Genomic DNA, 16,402 nt, shown 5'->3' with positions numbered 1-16,402 from the left:
AAAAACACATCTGAAAATGACGTCCTTGGGAACCACTGCTAAACTGTATACACTAGACAAATAGAAGCTCCTTGAAAGAGAAATTGTAGCTGTTTACAGAATGACATTCATATAACATGCTAGTAAAATTTAAGAAAAAAATAAAGTACACAAATTGAGCAAACTACCTGGAACAATTAAAAAAAAATTAGCAGCCCATTGATCCATAAACTGTTTTATGTAGTTTAAGTGGTGACCAAGATAAAATATAGTTTTCTTTTCCTCACTGTAATTGGAACAGGATAAAATGTGAGTCATTTTGATTTGTACTTTCTGTCTTTTACAGAATTAATCATTAAATGTTTCTAAATGTCCTACAATTTGCATTGAAAAATTTAAAGTCAAAGTATATTTATATGAAGTCAAGTTTATTTATTTATTTGTCAAAAATAAAAATTTATAACAATGTTTTGTTAAAATATAATACAAAAGTGAACTAGAATATTTAGATACTAATTTCAAGTGTTAAAACTAATATGAAAAAGGGAAATATTAAATTCAAGAAGCTTTAGCTGTAATTCATGTTTTAGGGTAAGGTGTGTACTGTAAATAGACATCATTTCTGTCTCTGTTGGGCACTAGTGGTAAGATAAAAAGAAATTAGGGATATGTGTTTTTTTACCCTGTGCCAAATGAAAGCCAGTATATTTCATTTATTCCTCCTAAAACGGACTATACATTAGACACATATCTCTCTCTCACTCTCTCTCATTGAGCATGCACATGTGGGTAGAATAATTTTAAGATTTAACATGGTAGTTCTTCCACTTATGCTAGCCTCTATGTTCTGTGATGTAGGAATGACATCAGGATTTGCTTATGTGTCAAACTTTTTAAATTTTACTGCTTACTAGCCTTCAGGATGCTGTATTTACATAAAGTCAAGAATGCACATTTATTATACTTAATTCTTTTTCAAATATACAATGTATAGAATATTCTAGCAAAACACATAAACAAAGGTGAACTAGACTATTTAGATACTCATTTCAAATGTTAAATTGATGTTAATATGAAAGTAGGAAAGGGAAACACACTGTAGTCATAGCCCTCAGGAGGCTGGGGCAGAGGGATCATGGATTTGAGGACATCATGAAACAATATACATTTTGTGTGTGTTCATGTTATGTGCTATGTGAGCAGAAGGTGTATGGATTTTCTAAGAAACTGAAGGTTGATTTGATTTTAGATTTATTCATTTATTTCTCAATTTTTTTAAGGCAAGATCTTCCCTCTCATCCTTGGCTGGCTTTGACTTCCTGATTCTCCTACCACACCATTTAAGTATTTGGGCTGTTGGCCTATGTCAGCAGGTCTGACTTCCAGAGTTAGCTTTAAATCATATTTACCTCCTTTTTTTCTGCGGAAATCTCTTTTTCACCATATTCTTTGAATCATATTCATGTCCCCGTGTTTCTGGTTTTATGACAAGCATTATCTCTCTCTTTCTCTCCCTCTCCCTCTTCCTTCCCCTCTCTCTCCCTCTCTCTCATTGAGCATGCACATGTGGGTACTTTTGTGGTGACAAATGTGTACATGTATGTATGTATGTATGAAGTGAGTGCATGTATGTGTGTGTGTGTGTTTAACTAAAGTCAACTTTAGATCTTCATATTTTGGAGACAGGTTCCTCACAGTTCTAGAATTCAACAAGTAGATGAGGCCAGCTGACCAGCAAGCCCAGGAAACTTCTAACCTTAGTCCCACTTAGGGCTGGGATGACAAACATTCCTTTATGCTAGGATTTCTATGTGTGAGCCCCAGGAAGCATCCTGTCCCTGCCTTAGCCAATGATGGAATTTTAAAAGAAATTGGGAGCCAAATACTAAAATAATGGAAATATTTGAGAACTCATGTCTGGTAAAATTCAGAAGTGTATTCATTTTCATATGGAAGCAATTTGTAATATAAAGAAAATAAAATACCAATTTGAATAGGTTAAGGATAAAAATTGAAATGATATAGAAAATTACTAATAAAATATGTTGAAAACAGCTTTAAGGAAGAGAATTCCAATGTCGGGAGACATTGGTGATCATGGGCACATGGGACTTTTCTGAGCCATAGATACCTTAGGGCCAAAGCAATTGCGATTATCAGTGATTCTCAACTTTTAGAGCTGGTAAATATAGTAGGTTTGCTTGTTTTTATAATTTTTCTCCAAATTAAGTAGCACTCAAAATTCAAAACTCAAAATTGCAAGTAGATAGGTAGGTGGCTACTAGATATGTAGACATTTAGCTAGATAAAAATAAAATAAAATAAAAAAGCATTTTGGCCACCCCAAGTGTAAGCATGCTCAACCAGCATTTATTTCAGACATCTCTTTAAAAGTCCACAGATAAATGATAACATTTGTAGTTTTTCTCTATCAAATATTCTAAGACTCTAAGTAAGCTGCTTTAAAGAGAAAACATTAATATGACTCTACTCAAGTTTTCTTAAGATAACAGGCCTAATTTTGAGAGATCCACAAATCCTTAGGTGAATAATCTCCACCATCTATAAACAGGTACAGTACTGTTTTTCCCTGCAAAACACTTAGTTCAAATTTTTGTCTGAACTCCTCAGTACATTAATTTTTCTCTGGTTACTATTTTTTTTTAATTTTCATTATTATCCATTCTTATTATGTTAGTACTAACTTCTGGAATTACTGGAATGTTAAAATGGCTAATTGTATTTTATATTTTATTTGCCCTTTATCATTATTACTATTTATTATTATTATATGGATTTAGCTTCATTTTAAAAACCTGAATTATTTTTCAGGGGTTTTGCTCACCCTGTTAGACTCAAATTGATTGTGTCAAAGTCTTTGTAAACATATGGTAGCAACTGCACTGACTTCATTAGTTGATAGATTAATTTCACCTTACACTGTTGGCATCCCTCAGAGGTCAGTGCTACCCTTGACAACCCTGTGTGGCTTTCTGTATTCAGAAAAGCCCAGCAAGCTGGATATACAGAAGCAATGTTTTGTAGCAGCACAGCAGAGCCCTGGTTGCTATCATTCACTAAGACAAGGTTGGCCCTGAACATGTATTTCAGAAACTATGATAAATCCTAGTGGCATTTCATCTGATGATTCTCCTAGGCTTGTGGTGGCTGGAAATCCCTCCTTTCAGACACTGAAGTGTGGTCACCACATGTCTTTAAGAACTTAGAGTCACTGTGTTTGTTCTTCTACTGTCTGTTCTGCCTTTGTAGAGGACGAGAGTTCTGATCACAGTAGTAAGATGGATACAAAGCAAGCCAAGCACAGTCCATACAACATTTCTCAGTGGCTCTCTTATATCCTTCACAGAATTCCCAACTTGTGAGCCGCTAACTCAGTTTGTATGCAAGAGTGGAAGATGCATCAGCAGCAGATGGCACTGTGACACTGGCAAGTACCGAGGAGCGCTCACTGCACAGCACTGACCAGGTCGGGGGCCCAGCTCTCTGGGCTGCCTGGCTTCCTCCAAAGGGAGTCTGCAAGCAAAGCTTGCAGAGCCCAGCAAAGTGGCTAAGAAAAGTGGTGAGCGGGCAGCTGGCACATCACTGGGGATCAGTGTTAAGGATAATGGAGCATGATATTTGTCCCATGGGGCTTGAACAGTGCTTCATTTTCAGATATTATTTTGGGCATAGACTAAATCTACAAAGATGAATAAAGGGAACAATTAAGGAAATGACCAGAACAATTTTAGGTTCCCTAAGCATTTATGTAACCTTGGCAGTTTATGAATTATTATGCAATTACTCAGATGATTTTAGCTCTGTCACCTTGCTTTTTATGTACAAGTAATGTTTTCCTTCCCTGTACTTACTTGTATGTACTTGTATCATCATGCCAATTTGTTCTAAATTCAGGCAAATGAGTTATATATTAATCAATGTCATTTAGTTCCATTTAATCCAGTGTCTTTGCAATGGCCAATCCTGAGGATGAATCATTTCTAATGTGAACATACAGTTTCCATGTATGAATCCAGTCGATCAGGCAGCAGGGGAGGAATGAGCAGTAAATGGCTATGTCAGAGCATAGAGACAAAGGCACTGGGTTGAAGATACAGCTACAAGTTCCAAGGCAGAAAAATGGTGGCTTCAAGTAGTGATTTCACCATAATTCTACTGCACTGTGTCACTTAACAGTCCCATAGTCACAACTTTCCTCTTAATCCTTGTGGCAGAGAGGCAGTTAGTGGGTGGTTAGTTATTCATAAACAAACTAGATTTGAAGCTGCAAAATCTAAGTCAGTACTTTCCTTCTCTTGGTTCTGCATTTGCTATTAAACCAGAAGCAATGTAATGTGAGTTTAAAATGAGACTTACTGACTGTTCCCGAGAAATGTTGGTCATGAATGTATTTTCCTTTTCCAAAATCATAAGCAAATTCTGCACAGAAAATGTTATATATGTAAGAAAAAATGTTCTACAATGTGAGTTTTTACTAGCTTTTAGTGCTTCTTTCCAGATGATGACTGCGGGGACAGGAGTGATGAGGTGGGCTGTGTTCATTCTTGCTTTGATGACCAGTTCAGATGTTCCAGTGGCCGGTGTATCCCAGGGCATTGGGCCTGTGATGGTGACAACGACTGTGGAGACTTCAGCGATGAAACACACGTCAATTGCACCAAATCGGGTCAGTAATTTTATCAATCTCTGAAATATCATCATAGATTCATACATAAATAAACTCTTTAGAGTGTATTATTAAATCACAAGCTATTAGGCTCATCATGTTAAAAATACACAGGAAGAACAAGATAATATTACCTTTGACCTCTATGTTTTTAGTTTTTTCCTTTCTTTTCTCTGGTTTCTTACTTCAGTGGTGTCCAATACTTGGTTGATTTCTGTGCCCATTGCTTTCTATATCCTTTCTATATCAAAATGCTTTGGTACAATTATTCTAACCTTATACAAATTTTAAAGTGTCTGAAAAAGGAAAAAGAAATACATAAAATGATAGTTTTGCTTTGATATTATACCAAATCTCTTTCCCTGAGATTTGAATTAAGCATTTAGCAATATGTCGAATTTCTTCCATTTCAGACTGATTGACTATCAAAAATGAAATGAAAGAGAGCGGAGCGTCCAGGACTGTGGTTCTTAGCAGATCTGTGATAAAGCAGACCCTGTCAATAGCATGCATTGCTTTTTAAAATATAATCTATGATCAAACATATTAGTACATTAAAAACAATAGCAGAATCACAGAAAAGTGTCAGCTCTCCAAACAATAATATTGTCATCTTTATCATTTAACTGACAATTTAACTTATTTATTAATTCCATAAATATTGAGTACTAAGGGCTAACTAAAATGTTTAAATATCTACAGCATCTCTTTAAATAGGTGACATTTAAATACATGAACAATAAAATACTTTACTTAAGGTGGTTGAATTTAGAGACTCATTTACGCTGTGGAAGCTTAGTTTTCAAAGGCCCTCCCTAACAGACACATCTGTCTTCTCCAAACATTTGAGAACTCATGTGACTGTTAGTGTCTCAAGAATTTTATTCCATGTGGTGTTCTCTCTGTCACTGGAAACTGTGGCTAACTCTGCATAGCAGGTTTTTTAAAAGAAGGGCCCTGGCTTTTATGTGACTTTGCCAGTTGATGCATTTTTATTGGCCTGTATTATGAGAATCATAGCAATGATCGAAAATGGCTGTTCAATGTCCCTGAGCTCTGAGGCAAGGAAACATAAGTACTCGTGTTGTTGGTCCTGACATGATTCATAACGGTTTTCTTTGAGGGAGGGCAAAGGTGAACAAATTAGAAACTAGAAAGGAAGCAGAAAATTACTAAGAAAATTTTTCATGTGGACATTTGAATTTAATTGTCTTCAAATCAGGGGAATATTGAATTATTGATGGAGCTAATATTAAATATTATCTGTCTCTTATTCTGCATTACACAATAACCTCATGTCCTCTCTCCTTTTCTTTCCCATGACTCTCTTCTGTCTCTTTCTCCTTCCTTCTTTCAATGTATTTATTTAGTGAGAATATGTAAAATGAAAATTCTTAATACTAAACAGGCATAGAAAATAATTGCATGGGGACATTTTTCCTTTTTTAATAGGTATTTGAAGCATTCGTCTAGAGGGTAATTGACACCTCATTAATGCACTGCAGTTTAACTCATTTGCCCTCCTCACAGATGTCTCTTCAGGCTTCTCATAGGGTGTGCATCTGTGGCCTGCTGGCGGGGCCCCATAATATGCTATAAAAGATAAATTGCCCCAAAGTTAAATTATTTTCATCTAGAAACAAGATCCTATCCCTCTTTTCTATGTATATTTGTTGCAATTTAAAGAGACCATTGCACATTAAGAAGTTTGAAAAAGTGTTTCAGACTCACAAATACCCACAGCCTCTTGTAGACACTAAAGAATATTTCAAGCTGAATTATCATACAAGCAGAGACATTTGAATTTTGCTTTGTTTTGGTTTTTGAGACAGGGATTCTTTGTGTAACCACCTTGTCTGTCCTGAAACTCACTCTGGAGACCAGGATGGCTTTGAGCTTATAGAGATCTGCCTGCCTCTGCCTTACTAGTGCTGGGATTAAAGTCCTGAGTCACCACTGCCCCACTGAGACATTTAAATGTTAATAAATGTTAATAGACTTTGTTTTTCACAGAAACGCAAGTCTCCCCACATATTACTCTAAAGGCCAAACTGTCAGTGTGAGCTTCTTATGTGGTAGAACACTAAGGAAATGCTTGAGATAATCTATATGATTCATGGAAGCATTAGAGAATTGACTCAGTTTTAGTTTTAAGGTGTAAACTATACAAGGATTCTATAACAAAATATGCTGCGTGATGAGGACTGGGCACAGCAATTGAGTAAAGATGACATTTAAGATGGCTTCAGGATAAAACAATCCCTTTATTTTCATCCTCTATCATTTTGATTATACATTCTGGTACAGAAGTTATGAAATAATATTGACATATCATGTGGAAGTTATTATCTTATATACTTTTATCTATAGACTTGTGTGGCTAGTGACAAGGTAGAGATTTGATATAATTAGTCACATAATTCTGTTTCAAAATCTGCTGTGGAAGAAAGAGCAGGAATTTCTGGCATGAGTTTAAAGACTAGCTGTCAAAGCTCATTAAATTCCTCAAATAATTGCTCAGCACATTGCTGTGCACTTCCTGGAAGACAGAGCATATGGTGAAGCCCCTCTTGACTCAGGTTCTTTTCAAAGGAGTAGAACAGTTCACAATCGGAATATTTCATATAGAATCTCTATTTCATAAAATTCTTATTCAGTTTGTATTCTCTCAGGCATCACATTCAGAAAGGAAGTATTTCCATGGCCGTGGTAGGTTTTTCATGACAATGTGATTTGCAACTCCAACACAACAGTTCTCTTCTGTGTTAATGAGCATCTATCCCTTTGTCTCTGAATTTTATTTTGTTCGGGTTTCTCATTTTATGACTTTCTATAGTCAAAGAACACAGTGTCTTCATAAAGCTTTGTTGTTACACACATACACACACACACACACACACACACACACACACACAGAGAGAGAGAGAGAGAGAAAGAGAGAGAGAGAGAGAGAGAGAAAGAGAGAGAGAGAGAGTCAATTTTGTTGTGGAAAATCATTCACAAGACTTCTATCTTTCTTTGATGTGGTTCCTGTCTCTCATCAATGCAATTGAACTTTGCATTTTGCTTGGTCCTATTTCTTCTACTGTAACCATGACCTTTGTATGTTTGTTGTTTTTGGTTGTCCTAGGTGAATAGTTTTGTTTTGTTTAGTTTTGTTTTTTCCATGGTGTTCCATATTGTATGGGCATTTTGTGTTAAGACTTTTTGGGCTTTAGTGTTTTCTTTGATTGATGAATGTATTTCCTCTATTGTATCCCCCATACCAGAGAGTCTCTCTTCCCCCTCTTGTATTCTGTTGGTTATGCTTGCATCTGTAGTTTCTGTTTGTTTACTCAGATGTTCTATTTCCATCATTTCCTCCATTTGTATCTTCTTCATTGTTTCTATTTCAATTTTCAGGTTTTGAACTGCTTCCTTCATATGTTTAATTGCTTTTCTTGGTTTTCTTAACATTCTTTAAGTGATTTGTTGATTTCTTCCAATTTTTTGTTTGTCTATTCCTCAATTTCTTTAAGGGAATTTTTCATTTCCTCTTTAAAGGACTCTATCATCTTACTAAATTTTTTTTAAGGTTGCTTTTTTCTGTTTCTTCTATGTTGTAATGTTTAGGTCTTGCTGTTGTAGAACCACTAGTTTCTAGTGGTGACATATTGTTCTTTATGCTGTTTTATGTGTTTTTGCAATGGTATCCTTCCTATCAGAGCTCTTGGTCCAATCAGAGTAGGTGGATTCTGTGCCTCAGGGATCTTCTGACATCTCAGGTGGATGGGTGGGTATGGGACAGGAAGTAGGTCTTGTAGAATGCAGGGTCTGGTCTGATGGGGACTGTTGGTGGGGATGCCTGCCCTCAGGAGTCTTCTCTGCTGGCCTGCACCTGGGGCAATGATGATTCTAGGGGTTTGTTGCTGTTGTTTGTTTGTTTGTTTTTTGTTATTTATTTATTTTTTTTTAATAATTGGCTGGACTCAGAACTTAGTATGGGGAAGTCCTTGAGAGGCCAAGCATGGCTGTTTACTCGTGTACCAAAAGGTTCATACTCAAAGGTGTTATATTTACTTTCTGATTGCTGTGACAAAGCACCTTGACCAAGGTGACTTATAGAATGAGTTTATTGGGGGCTTACAGTTTCAGAGGGTGAATCCATGACCATCATGGCAAGTAGCAGGCAGGCAACAGGCAGGCAGGTATAGCACTTCAACAATAACTAAGAGCACAAGGCAGAGAGAGAGAGAGAGAGAGAGAGAGAGAGAGAGAGAGAGAGAGAGAGAGAGAGAGAGAGAGAGAGAGAGAGAACTAAATGAGAATGGTGTGGGCTTTTAAAAACTCAAAGTCCACCCCCAGTGACACACTTTCTCCAAAAAGGCCACACTTCCTAATCCTCCCCAAATAGTTTCACCAACTGGGTGTGAAGCATTCAAACATATGAGCCTAGGAGTGTCATTCTTATTCAAGCTACCACAACAGATAAAGACATACTGTCAAAGTGAGATCCATCTTTTCTTAGAAGTTTACAACCATGTATGGGAAATAGTAAAATAAGGACTCTGGGTATTCTTGATATGCATAAATACAAATGCATAAAATAATTTTGATTTCACTTTGACAGTTTAATTTATTTAAATTATGTAACATTCTACTGATGCTTTTTTCAAAATTTCACCTTTATTTCACCCTTTTGGTTGGTATAAGACACTGCTAATACCTTTACATGGTTATTTCTCTGTTAGTCTGCTCTGAAAATATTTTAAAGTTGCCATCCAATAATTTAGCATATTTATAATAGAAGAGGTGACAGGTTTTTTTCCAAGTTTATATTTCACCTACACTTTGCAGTTTTTCCTAAAAGCAATTTAAATATTTTTTAAATATTTGCATTCTACATTTTAAAGGGACTTAGATGATCATGTTTTTTTGCCATTGTTTCTAATGCCTTTTCTGAGGCTGTTAGACATACTTACTACCTGCTGCACTAAATGAACATTATGATTGATTCTGTGACATGTGATCTCTTATTTATACAGCAAACACAGTACAAATGCAATTTAAAAATGATGTATTCATGGATCCTCAATGTTGATTTATTGTCAGTAATGTTGGATCTGATCCATTAGACAATTGTGTAATTTGCTAATACATGTGCTCACACATGTTCATATTCCTCTGCCCACTTACTATTTGTATTCTGATCTACCTATCTTTCTTCCTACTTTGAAAACATATATTGTTCTCTCTTTTGGTCCATTTCCTCAATAATTCATTCATCTCATGCTTTTGTTGTTCCCAAATTGTACAAAGAAAGAATAATCTCAGCTTATCTTTCTACCTTTGTGGCCATGGGTACTATTTACTGCATAGTAAATAATTGTTGAATATAATATAAGTTTCATTGCTGAGATATAAAATTTCTTTATCTTGTCAGAACCCATGCCATATTTATTGTGTCTTTATGGGTAGTGATATCCTGGGATGTACATAAATGATATACAAGATCCTGGGATATATATATAATGATGTACAAGATTACATGTATTGATCTGGTTTTGCTCATCTTTTTTAGTAAATCGTCATTTTCACTTATATAGTAATCTGGCAATCTCAGCCCTGGGTTCAATAAAATAAAAGCACATGATATTTCTTCCATCTGTTGTTTTTATGCTTTCTATATGGTATAAAATATTTGAAATCATTTTTGCATCTACTGTGTAAGTAAGTACCAGTGAGTGAGGAAAGTTGATAAAATGGTGCATAAAAATAAGTTAACATGCTGGTGACTGAATGATCTCCAGTTGCTTTGTATTTCTGACTTTTTAAAGACATATAGTACCAATGATACACAAGATCAAGATACTTGCATAGTAGTCCACAGCTTGAGTTCTTCATAAAGATCATATGTTTCTGTTATATCCAGCTGTTTAGATTGTTATTGAGCATATTCTGTTTGTTCTAACCTTATGTGAATTAACATTCATATTATCTTCAAGCAATTACTGTCTTACTCTGAATGATATACTTGGTTTTACATAAACATGAGAGTTGGAAACACCTTTCTTTTTACTATAGGCCACTGTAATGAAATTCTCAATGGGTGCCCTACAGACTCTGACCTTTATATTAAACAGTAGCAATAAGTATGTCTGACCTTCCTTTAAATTTTAATCTCTTTTATCCCTTACAATCCATCTTATTAAATCGATTCTGGAACCATTCAACTGGAACAGCTGTGGACATTCCTACACAGACAATTTTAATGTTTCTCCCCCAAAATATGTGTTCCTGTCATAAGAGGTTTGTTCTATAGACATTTAAAAAAAAATCTAGGAAACTGGGAGAAGATCACAGACCATTGAGTTGAATCATTTTGTTTCACAGATAAGGACATGTATTCATCTAAACAAAATCCTATCCCTTTGAATGTGTAAAGAGCTGGTGTTCTGTGTAAGAAATGTTGAGGCTGATGAATTTGAATCAGGAAAGTATTTTCAGCAGATTTTTGACTAAAATGACCATTCTAACTTTTTCAGCGGGAAATGAAATATTGAAAACGTTTGTTTCTATCCCTGCACAAAGCTTCTCCTCCTGCCCATCTCTAGAGCACCTTCTCAGAGCACACAGCAGCACAGTCAGGGTGTCTCTGTATTTATTCATCTAACTTAGGAGAAGGACCTAGAGTCTGGCCATGTGGGAGCTCATTTGCACATTCCCTGCTGATTTAAAGCTGATAAGGTCCTTTTCTTTTCTTAACATCTATTACAGCAAGTTTCCCCTCAATTTCTCCACTACTAACCTTTTGTGTTATTGTTTTCTGATGAAACCTTGAAATTAATTTATTTTTTCCTTTTGTGTACATTTGTTTTTTCTCTTTCTTGCTATTTTTGTGATTTAGAGATCCTACCTAACATCCTGAAGTTATGTAAATTGAATTGGGATTTGTAAACAATTTTAAATTTCTTTATTTAGGAAAGATTGAGGGGAGGGCAAGTTCTCTCCTTCCACAGCAGATTCAGAAGAACTACCTAGGGTTGCCACACTTGCATCAAAATGTAGCATCCAAGCTTTACTGCCAAAACTGCAAGCTTTCTGTGGAGCCTGGGTGGGAGGGAGTTCTGTTTGTACAGCTGTCCTTTGAGGCAGACCTGTTTCTGCTGTTTCCTACTCCAACACCTTTCCTGATTTTTTTTAAATAAGTTTACTAAGATGCATGGATGAAAAGAATAAAAACATTGGCAGTAATTCTCAGTATATTATATTGAGAATAAAGTATTGACTTTAAATAAGAAGGAATTTGCAAATCAAGTATTGACAAAAATCATAGTAATTATTTTTTACTTTTGATCTTAACAAAAGTGTAAATCGTTTCCTCACAAAATACAATTCAATGTAAATTTAAGCTCTACCTAATTGTTGAGAAACATTACATCCATTTTCATTGAAATATAAACTATATGGATTAACTTTATTCTCTCACAGATTGATTTATTTTCCTTGGAAAATGTTAACACTGAGATATCAAAACAATGTTAATTACTAATGGATTTTATCCATAGGAAAACTTTATTTTTCAAGAAAAATTATATCTTTAAGTTCATTTGAACCTTAATACTGCAAACACTTTTACATCAATAGCAAAGAAAGCTCAAGGATTTTCATTCATTAATAAGAAAAATACTGTTTTGGTTTTTCTTCCTTTTATTTAAAATAGATTCTGTTCTCATTCAATGTATCCTGATTATAGTTTCCCCTCCCCCTACTCCTCCCAGTTCCTTCCCATTCCCCTCCCTCTCTGTATCCACTCCCCTTCTGTCTCTCATTAGAAAAGAACAGGCTTCTAAGAGATAACAGCAAGACATGACAAAAATAAAATATGATAAAACAAAAACTATCATATCTAGGCTAGACAAAGCAACAAAAAAGAGTTGAAAAGAGACCAAGGGCAGGTGCCCCAGCCAGCAGGGCTTCAATGGGTTCTCGACCACCCTAAGGACGGAATGAAAGGGACAGGAGACACAAAGAAAATACACCAAGTCAAGATTCTGATCAAGGTGCAACTTTATTTTTCTTCAGGAGGGCATATATAGTTCCTGCAGGGTAGGGGGAAGCAGGAAGCTGTTATCTGCATAGGGTGGGGCAAGCTAACAGGATGTTTATGTAGGATGTTTACAGGGTGAAAAGGTCAAGGGCTCTGACTCAATGTCCTTTTGCTAGGCAACCTGACTGTAAGCTGATCTAGTTCCCTGTCTTATGGGGGTCTATATTTTCCCACTAACTAGAGATTCTGTCCTTGTCCCTGACATCTCCCCCTTCTTAGTAATATATCTAAGGGCCAACATAAACCAGGTTCAAATGGTCTAAAAGGAGGGCTCTGAAAGAGGCTTTGCATGGAGGATTACAGAGGCCCTATCCCTCTAAAGGTTGTGAAAAAAGGTCCGGGAGGGAATGTCTCTCCAGACTCAAGCATGACGGGCATTCCCATAGTTCGGGAATCAATGGACCGTGCAGTTTTTTGAGGGAGCAGAAATGAGTAAGCTCAAGGCTGCTACTGCATAACTGCTATGCAACAGGGCATATAATCCAGGCTCTCGGGATTTGGGGGGTACCATGGTCCCCAGCCTGTGCAGTCCCAGCTGCATTCCAATTATGCCTTGAGCGAGCCTTTTTCCCACACACAGGTGCAGCCTCCCCCGAGTGAAGGGGTCTGTGTGGGGCATCTCTCATCAGGGGAAATTTCAACCCTGGAGTCCTGCATATCAAGGCAGTGGTAATGAACCTGGATCTGCCTGGTCCGCAGGTCTGTTATTTGGCTTCGGATGAACCGAAGTGAGCCGGGAAAGTGCCCATGGCCCAAAGGCAAGGACCAGGAGCAGGCCTACAACAGGTCCTAGGAGGGAGGAAAGAAGGGTCGTTAACCAAGGGAAGGCAGAAAACCAATTCTAGAACCACCCAAGCTCTTGTTCTCCTTTTCTTTGTCTTTTTTTCTAGTCCCTTTCTAACCTTTACCATACTGTCCCTGACTACCCCGGTGTGGTCTGTTAGGAAGCAACATTCCTCTTTGAATGCAGTACAAAGGCCACCCTGTTGTAGAAAGAGGAGGATCCAGGCCTCTCCTGTTCTGTAAAACTACCTCAGCTAGGGAGGAAAGGATGACTCGAGGGCAGAAATTCCCTGTTCAAATTGGGCAATATCCTTGTCTGTGGACAACTGAAGCTCAGAGTAATGTTGGTTGGACAGGACCAGAGAGGCAATCCCTGTGCCTGTTCCCACTGCTCCAACCCCCAGAAGGACTGCTAAGGTGATGGCAGTAACAGGCTCCCATCAAGGCAGTCATCTCAGCACAGCTTCTCTTCCTAGAGATCTAGGAATTGATCTGAGGAATAATAGGTTAGTCTAGGTGGAAGGGACCTAAGTGCCCTGAGTAGCAACACAGCAACCTGACCCAGTGATCTACAGGTGTATCACATATGATGGGATCGGTGGGCTTCCTCTGCCATCAGTGTTACAAGATTTTTTAAAAAGAGTATCTTTATAAGCAGAAGGTTAGAATCAACTGAGCAAGGAAGATTTGGGTCTATGGCACATGCATGTGCCTAGTACAAGGCATCTTCTACCACTGCACCAATAAGGATGATGAGGGCTCCTGCGCTGACCATCCATGCTCCTACTCCCGCTCCAACTACTGTACCCGCTGGTCCTTCATGGGTGCCCTCTCTCTGGTGCTACCCTGTTTGCTGTGCTACCTGCCAGCCACAGGCTGTGTCAAGCTGGCCCAACACGGCTATGACCGCCTGTGACACCAAGGCCAGCAAGTCCGACAAGCCTTTCTGACACTTTGGATGAAAATTCAGCACTGCTTTTAGAGACATGGCCCCTGCTGTGAGACTGGATTTGTGACAAGCAGTGTCCCTGCTCAGCCCAGAACATGATTGGCTATGGGACTTGTGTGCTGTGTGAAAGGTCTCAAACACAGTTTGCTGTAAAGTTCCCACTGTCCCCCCACAGGAACTCTGAGCAGAGTGATAATAGAGCTAAAGGGCTGGTGGGGGTTGCTGTGGGTGAGGACAACAACCTGGAGGGCTTGCTGGAAGGACAGCATTTGAAACAGAAGAAGTTTCCTCAGGAAAGGGGCTATCTCTCTTGGGCAGATCAGGTATATTTACAGCTCTAATCAGGTGTTCTGGTAATTATCTGGGAGCAGAGTTTATGTTTTTTTATGGCACCATTAACAGGATTTGGTCTTTCTGTGATGATCAGCAATGGCGTTAATGCTGAATGCTCTCCTACCTCACATCATGAGAATCAGAAGGCTGCTGGCCTTCTCAGACTTTCCTTCTTTCTGTTGGCCTTTCTGACTCTCTCTTCATGATGAAGGAGTTGGCAGGTGCCAAGGTGGAAAGGCCTTCTCTCCATTCTCCATGGCCCCACAAGCTTCCCTCCCTCCAGTGCCACTAAGACTTGACCTTCCAGAACAGCAAGCATTTGGTCCTGCCAGCACTTCAGTTTTGGGAACTACTTCCAAGGCAGGTTCTGGCTCCCTTCATAAAGACAAACCATTGCCAATACCTCCTACACTTCAAGATCTTCCACCACCACCCCCTCCAGACTGGCCTTACTCCGTTGGAGCAGAAACACGATCTCAGAGACGGCCCCTGTCTTGTACACCAGGCGATTGCCCATCTAGAGACAAATTGCCTCCTGTCCCCTCTAGCCGCCCAGGGGACTCATGGTTGCCTCAGCAAATCCTGAAAGTACCAGTAGCTACCCCAAGCTCTAGTGATCCTTGGAATGGAAGAGAACTGACCAATGGGCACTCACTCCCATTCTCATTGCCTTCACAAATGGAACCTAGAGAAGATGTTCCTAGACTTGAAAGCACATTTAGTCTGGATACTTCCATGACTATGAATAGCAGTCCAATAGCAGGTCCAGAGAGTGAGCACCCAAAAATCAAGCCTTCCTCATCTATCAATGCCATCAGAGACCCACTCATTCACATCTTAGGAGTCCCATAGAAATATTAAACTGATGCAAACCTGTGTCTTCTCCATTCTTGCTGCTTCAGTTTCTGTGAGTTTGTATCAGCCTTGCTCAGTTGATTCAGGAGGCCTTGATCTCTGGGTGTTCTACATTGCCTCTGTCACTTACAGCCTTTCCACTTCCTCTTCCACAGGGTGCCTTGAGCTATGAGGGGAGGTGTTTGATGGGGACATCCCATTTAGAGCTGAGTGTTCCAAGGTCTGTTGGTCTGTCTCCCTTTCTGCCTGCCCCTGCCCCATCGCCTAATGTCTAGCTGTGGGTCTCTGTATTTATTTACTTGTTTGTTATTTGTTTGCACCTGCTGAAGGAGGAAGCTTCTCTGATCAGACCAAAAAAAAGCACTGATATATGAGTATAGCAGAATATCACTAGGAGTCATTTAATCACACTTTCATTTCTTCGTAAGAACAGTAATATTTGGATTTACCCTAGGTCTCTGGGCTATATAGTCTCTGGTTCTTGGTCACCTAAGCAGTGCTGGGTATGAGTTTCATCTTGTGAATAAGGCCTTACATTAAATAAGACATTGGTTGGCTACCTCCACACGTTCTATGCCACCACTGCCCTGCCGTTTTTTGTAGGCAGGACAGACTGTAGGTCAAAAGTTGTATGGCTGGGTTGCTGTCCATATTTCTCTTTTGGTCACCAGCAGAGTACCTTACCACCCCAAAGAGACTAGAATAAAGGGACAAAGGCTCCATGTAG

The 16,402-nt window shown here is 38.4% G+C and overlaps 1 protein-coding gene across 5 annotated transcripts in view; it reads left to right on the top strand.

Annotated features, from left to right (window-relative positions):
• The window catches only part of Lrp1b (LDL receptor related protein 1B), a 1,927,307-nt gene that overhangs the window by 1,178,660 nt on the left and 732,245 nt on the right, over positions 1-16,402 (top strand). For 4 of the 5 annotated variants that reach the window (XM_028868856.2, XM_037205579.1, XM_037205577.1 and 1 more), the window contains exons 19-20: positions 3,347-3,427; positions 4,499-4,666. In XM_028868856.2, coding sequence (XP_028724689.1) covers positions 3,347-3,427; positions 4,499-4,666 — 249 coding nt within the window. The remainder of the gene's footprint in view (positions 1-3,346; positions 3,428-4,498; positions 4,667-16,402) is intronic. The other variant, XM_037205578.1, reaches the window with a different exon arrangement.

The sequence above is a fragment of the Peromyscus leucopus genome, chromosome 4 (genome assembly GCF_004664715.2).
Source record: "Peromyscus leucopus breed LL Stock chromosome 4, UCI_PerLeu_2.1, whole genome shotgun sequence".
Lineage (NCBI taxonomy): Eukaryota > Metazoa > Chordata > Mammalia > Rodentia > Cricetidae > Peromyscus > Peromyscus leucopus.
Note: the sequence above shows the minus strand (reverse complement) of the source record. Positions and strands in the feature narration are given on the sequence as shown.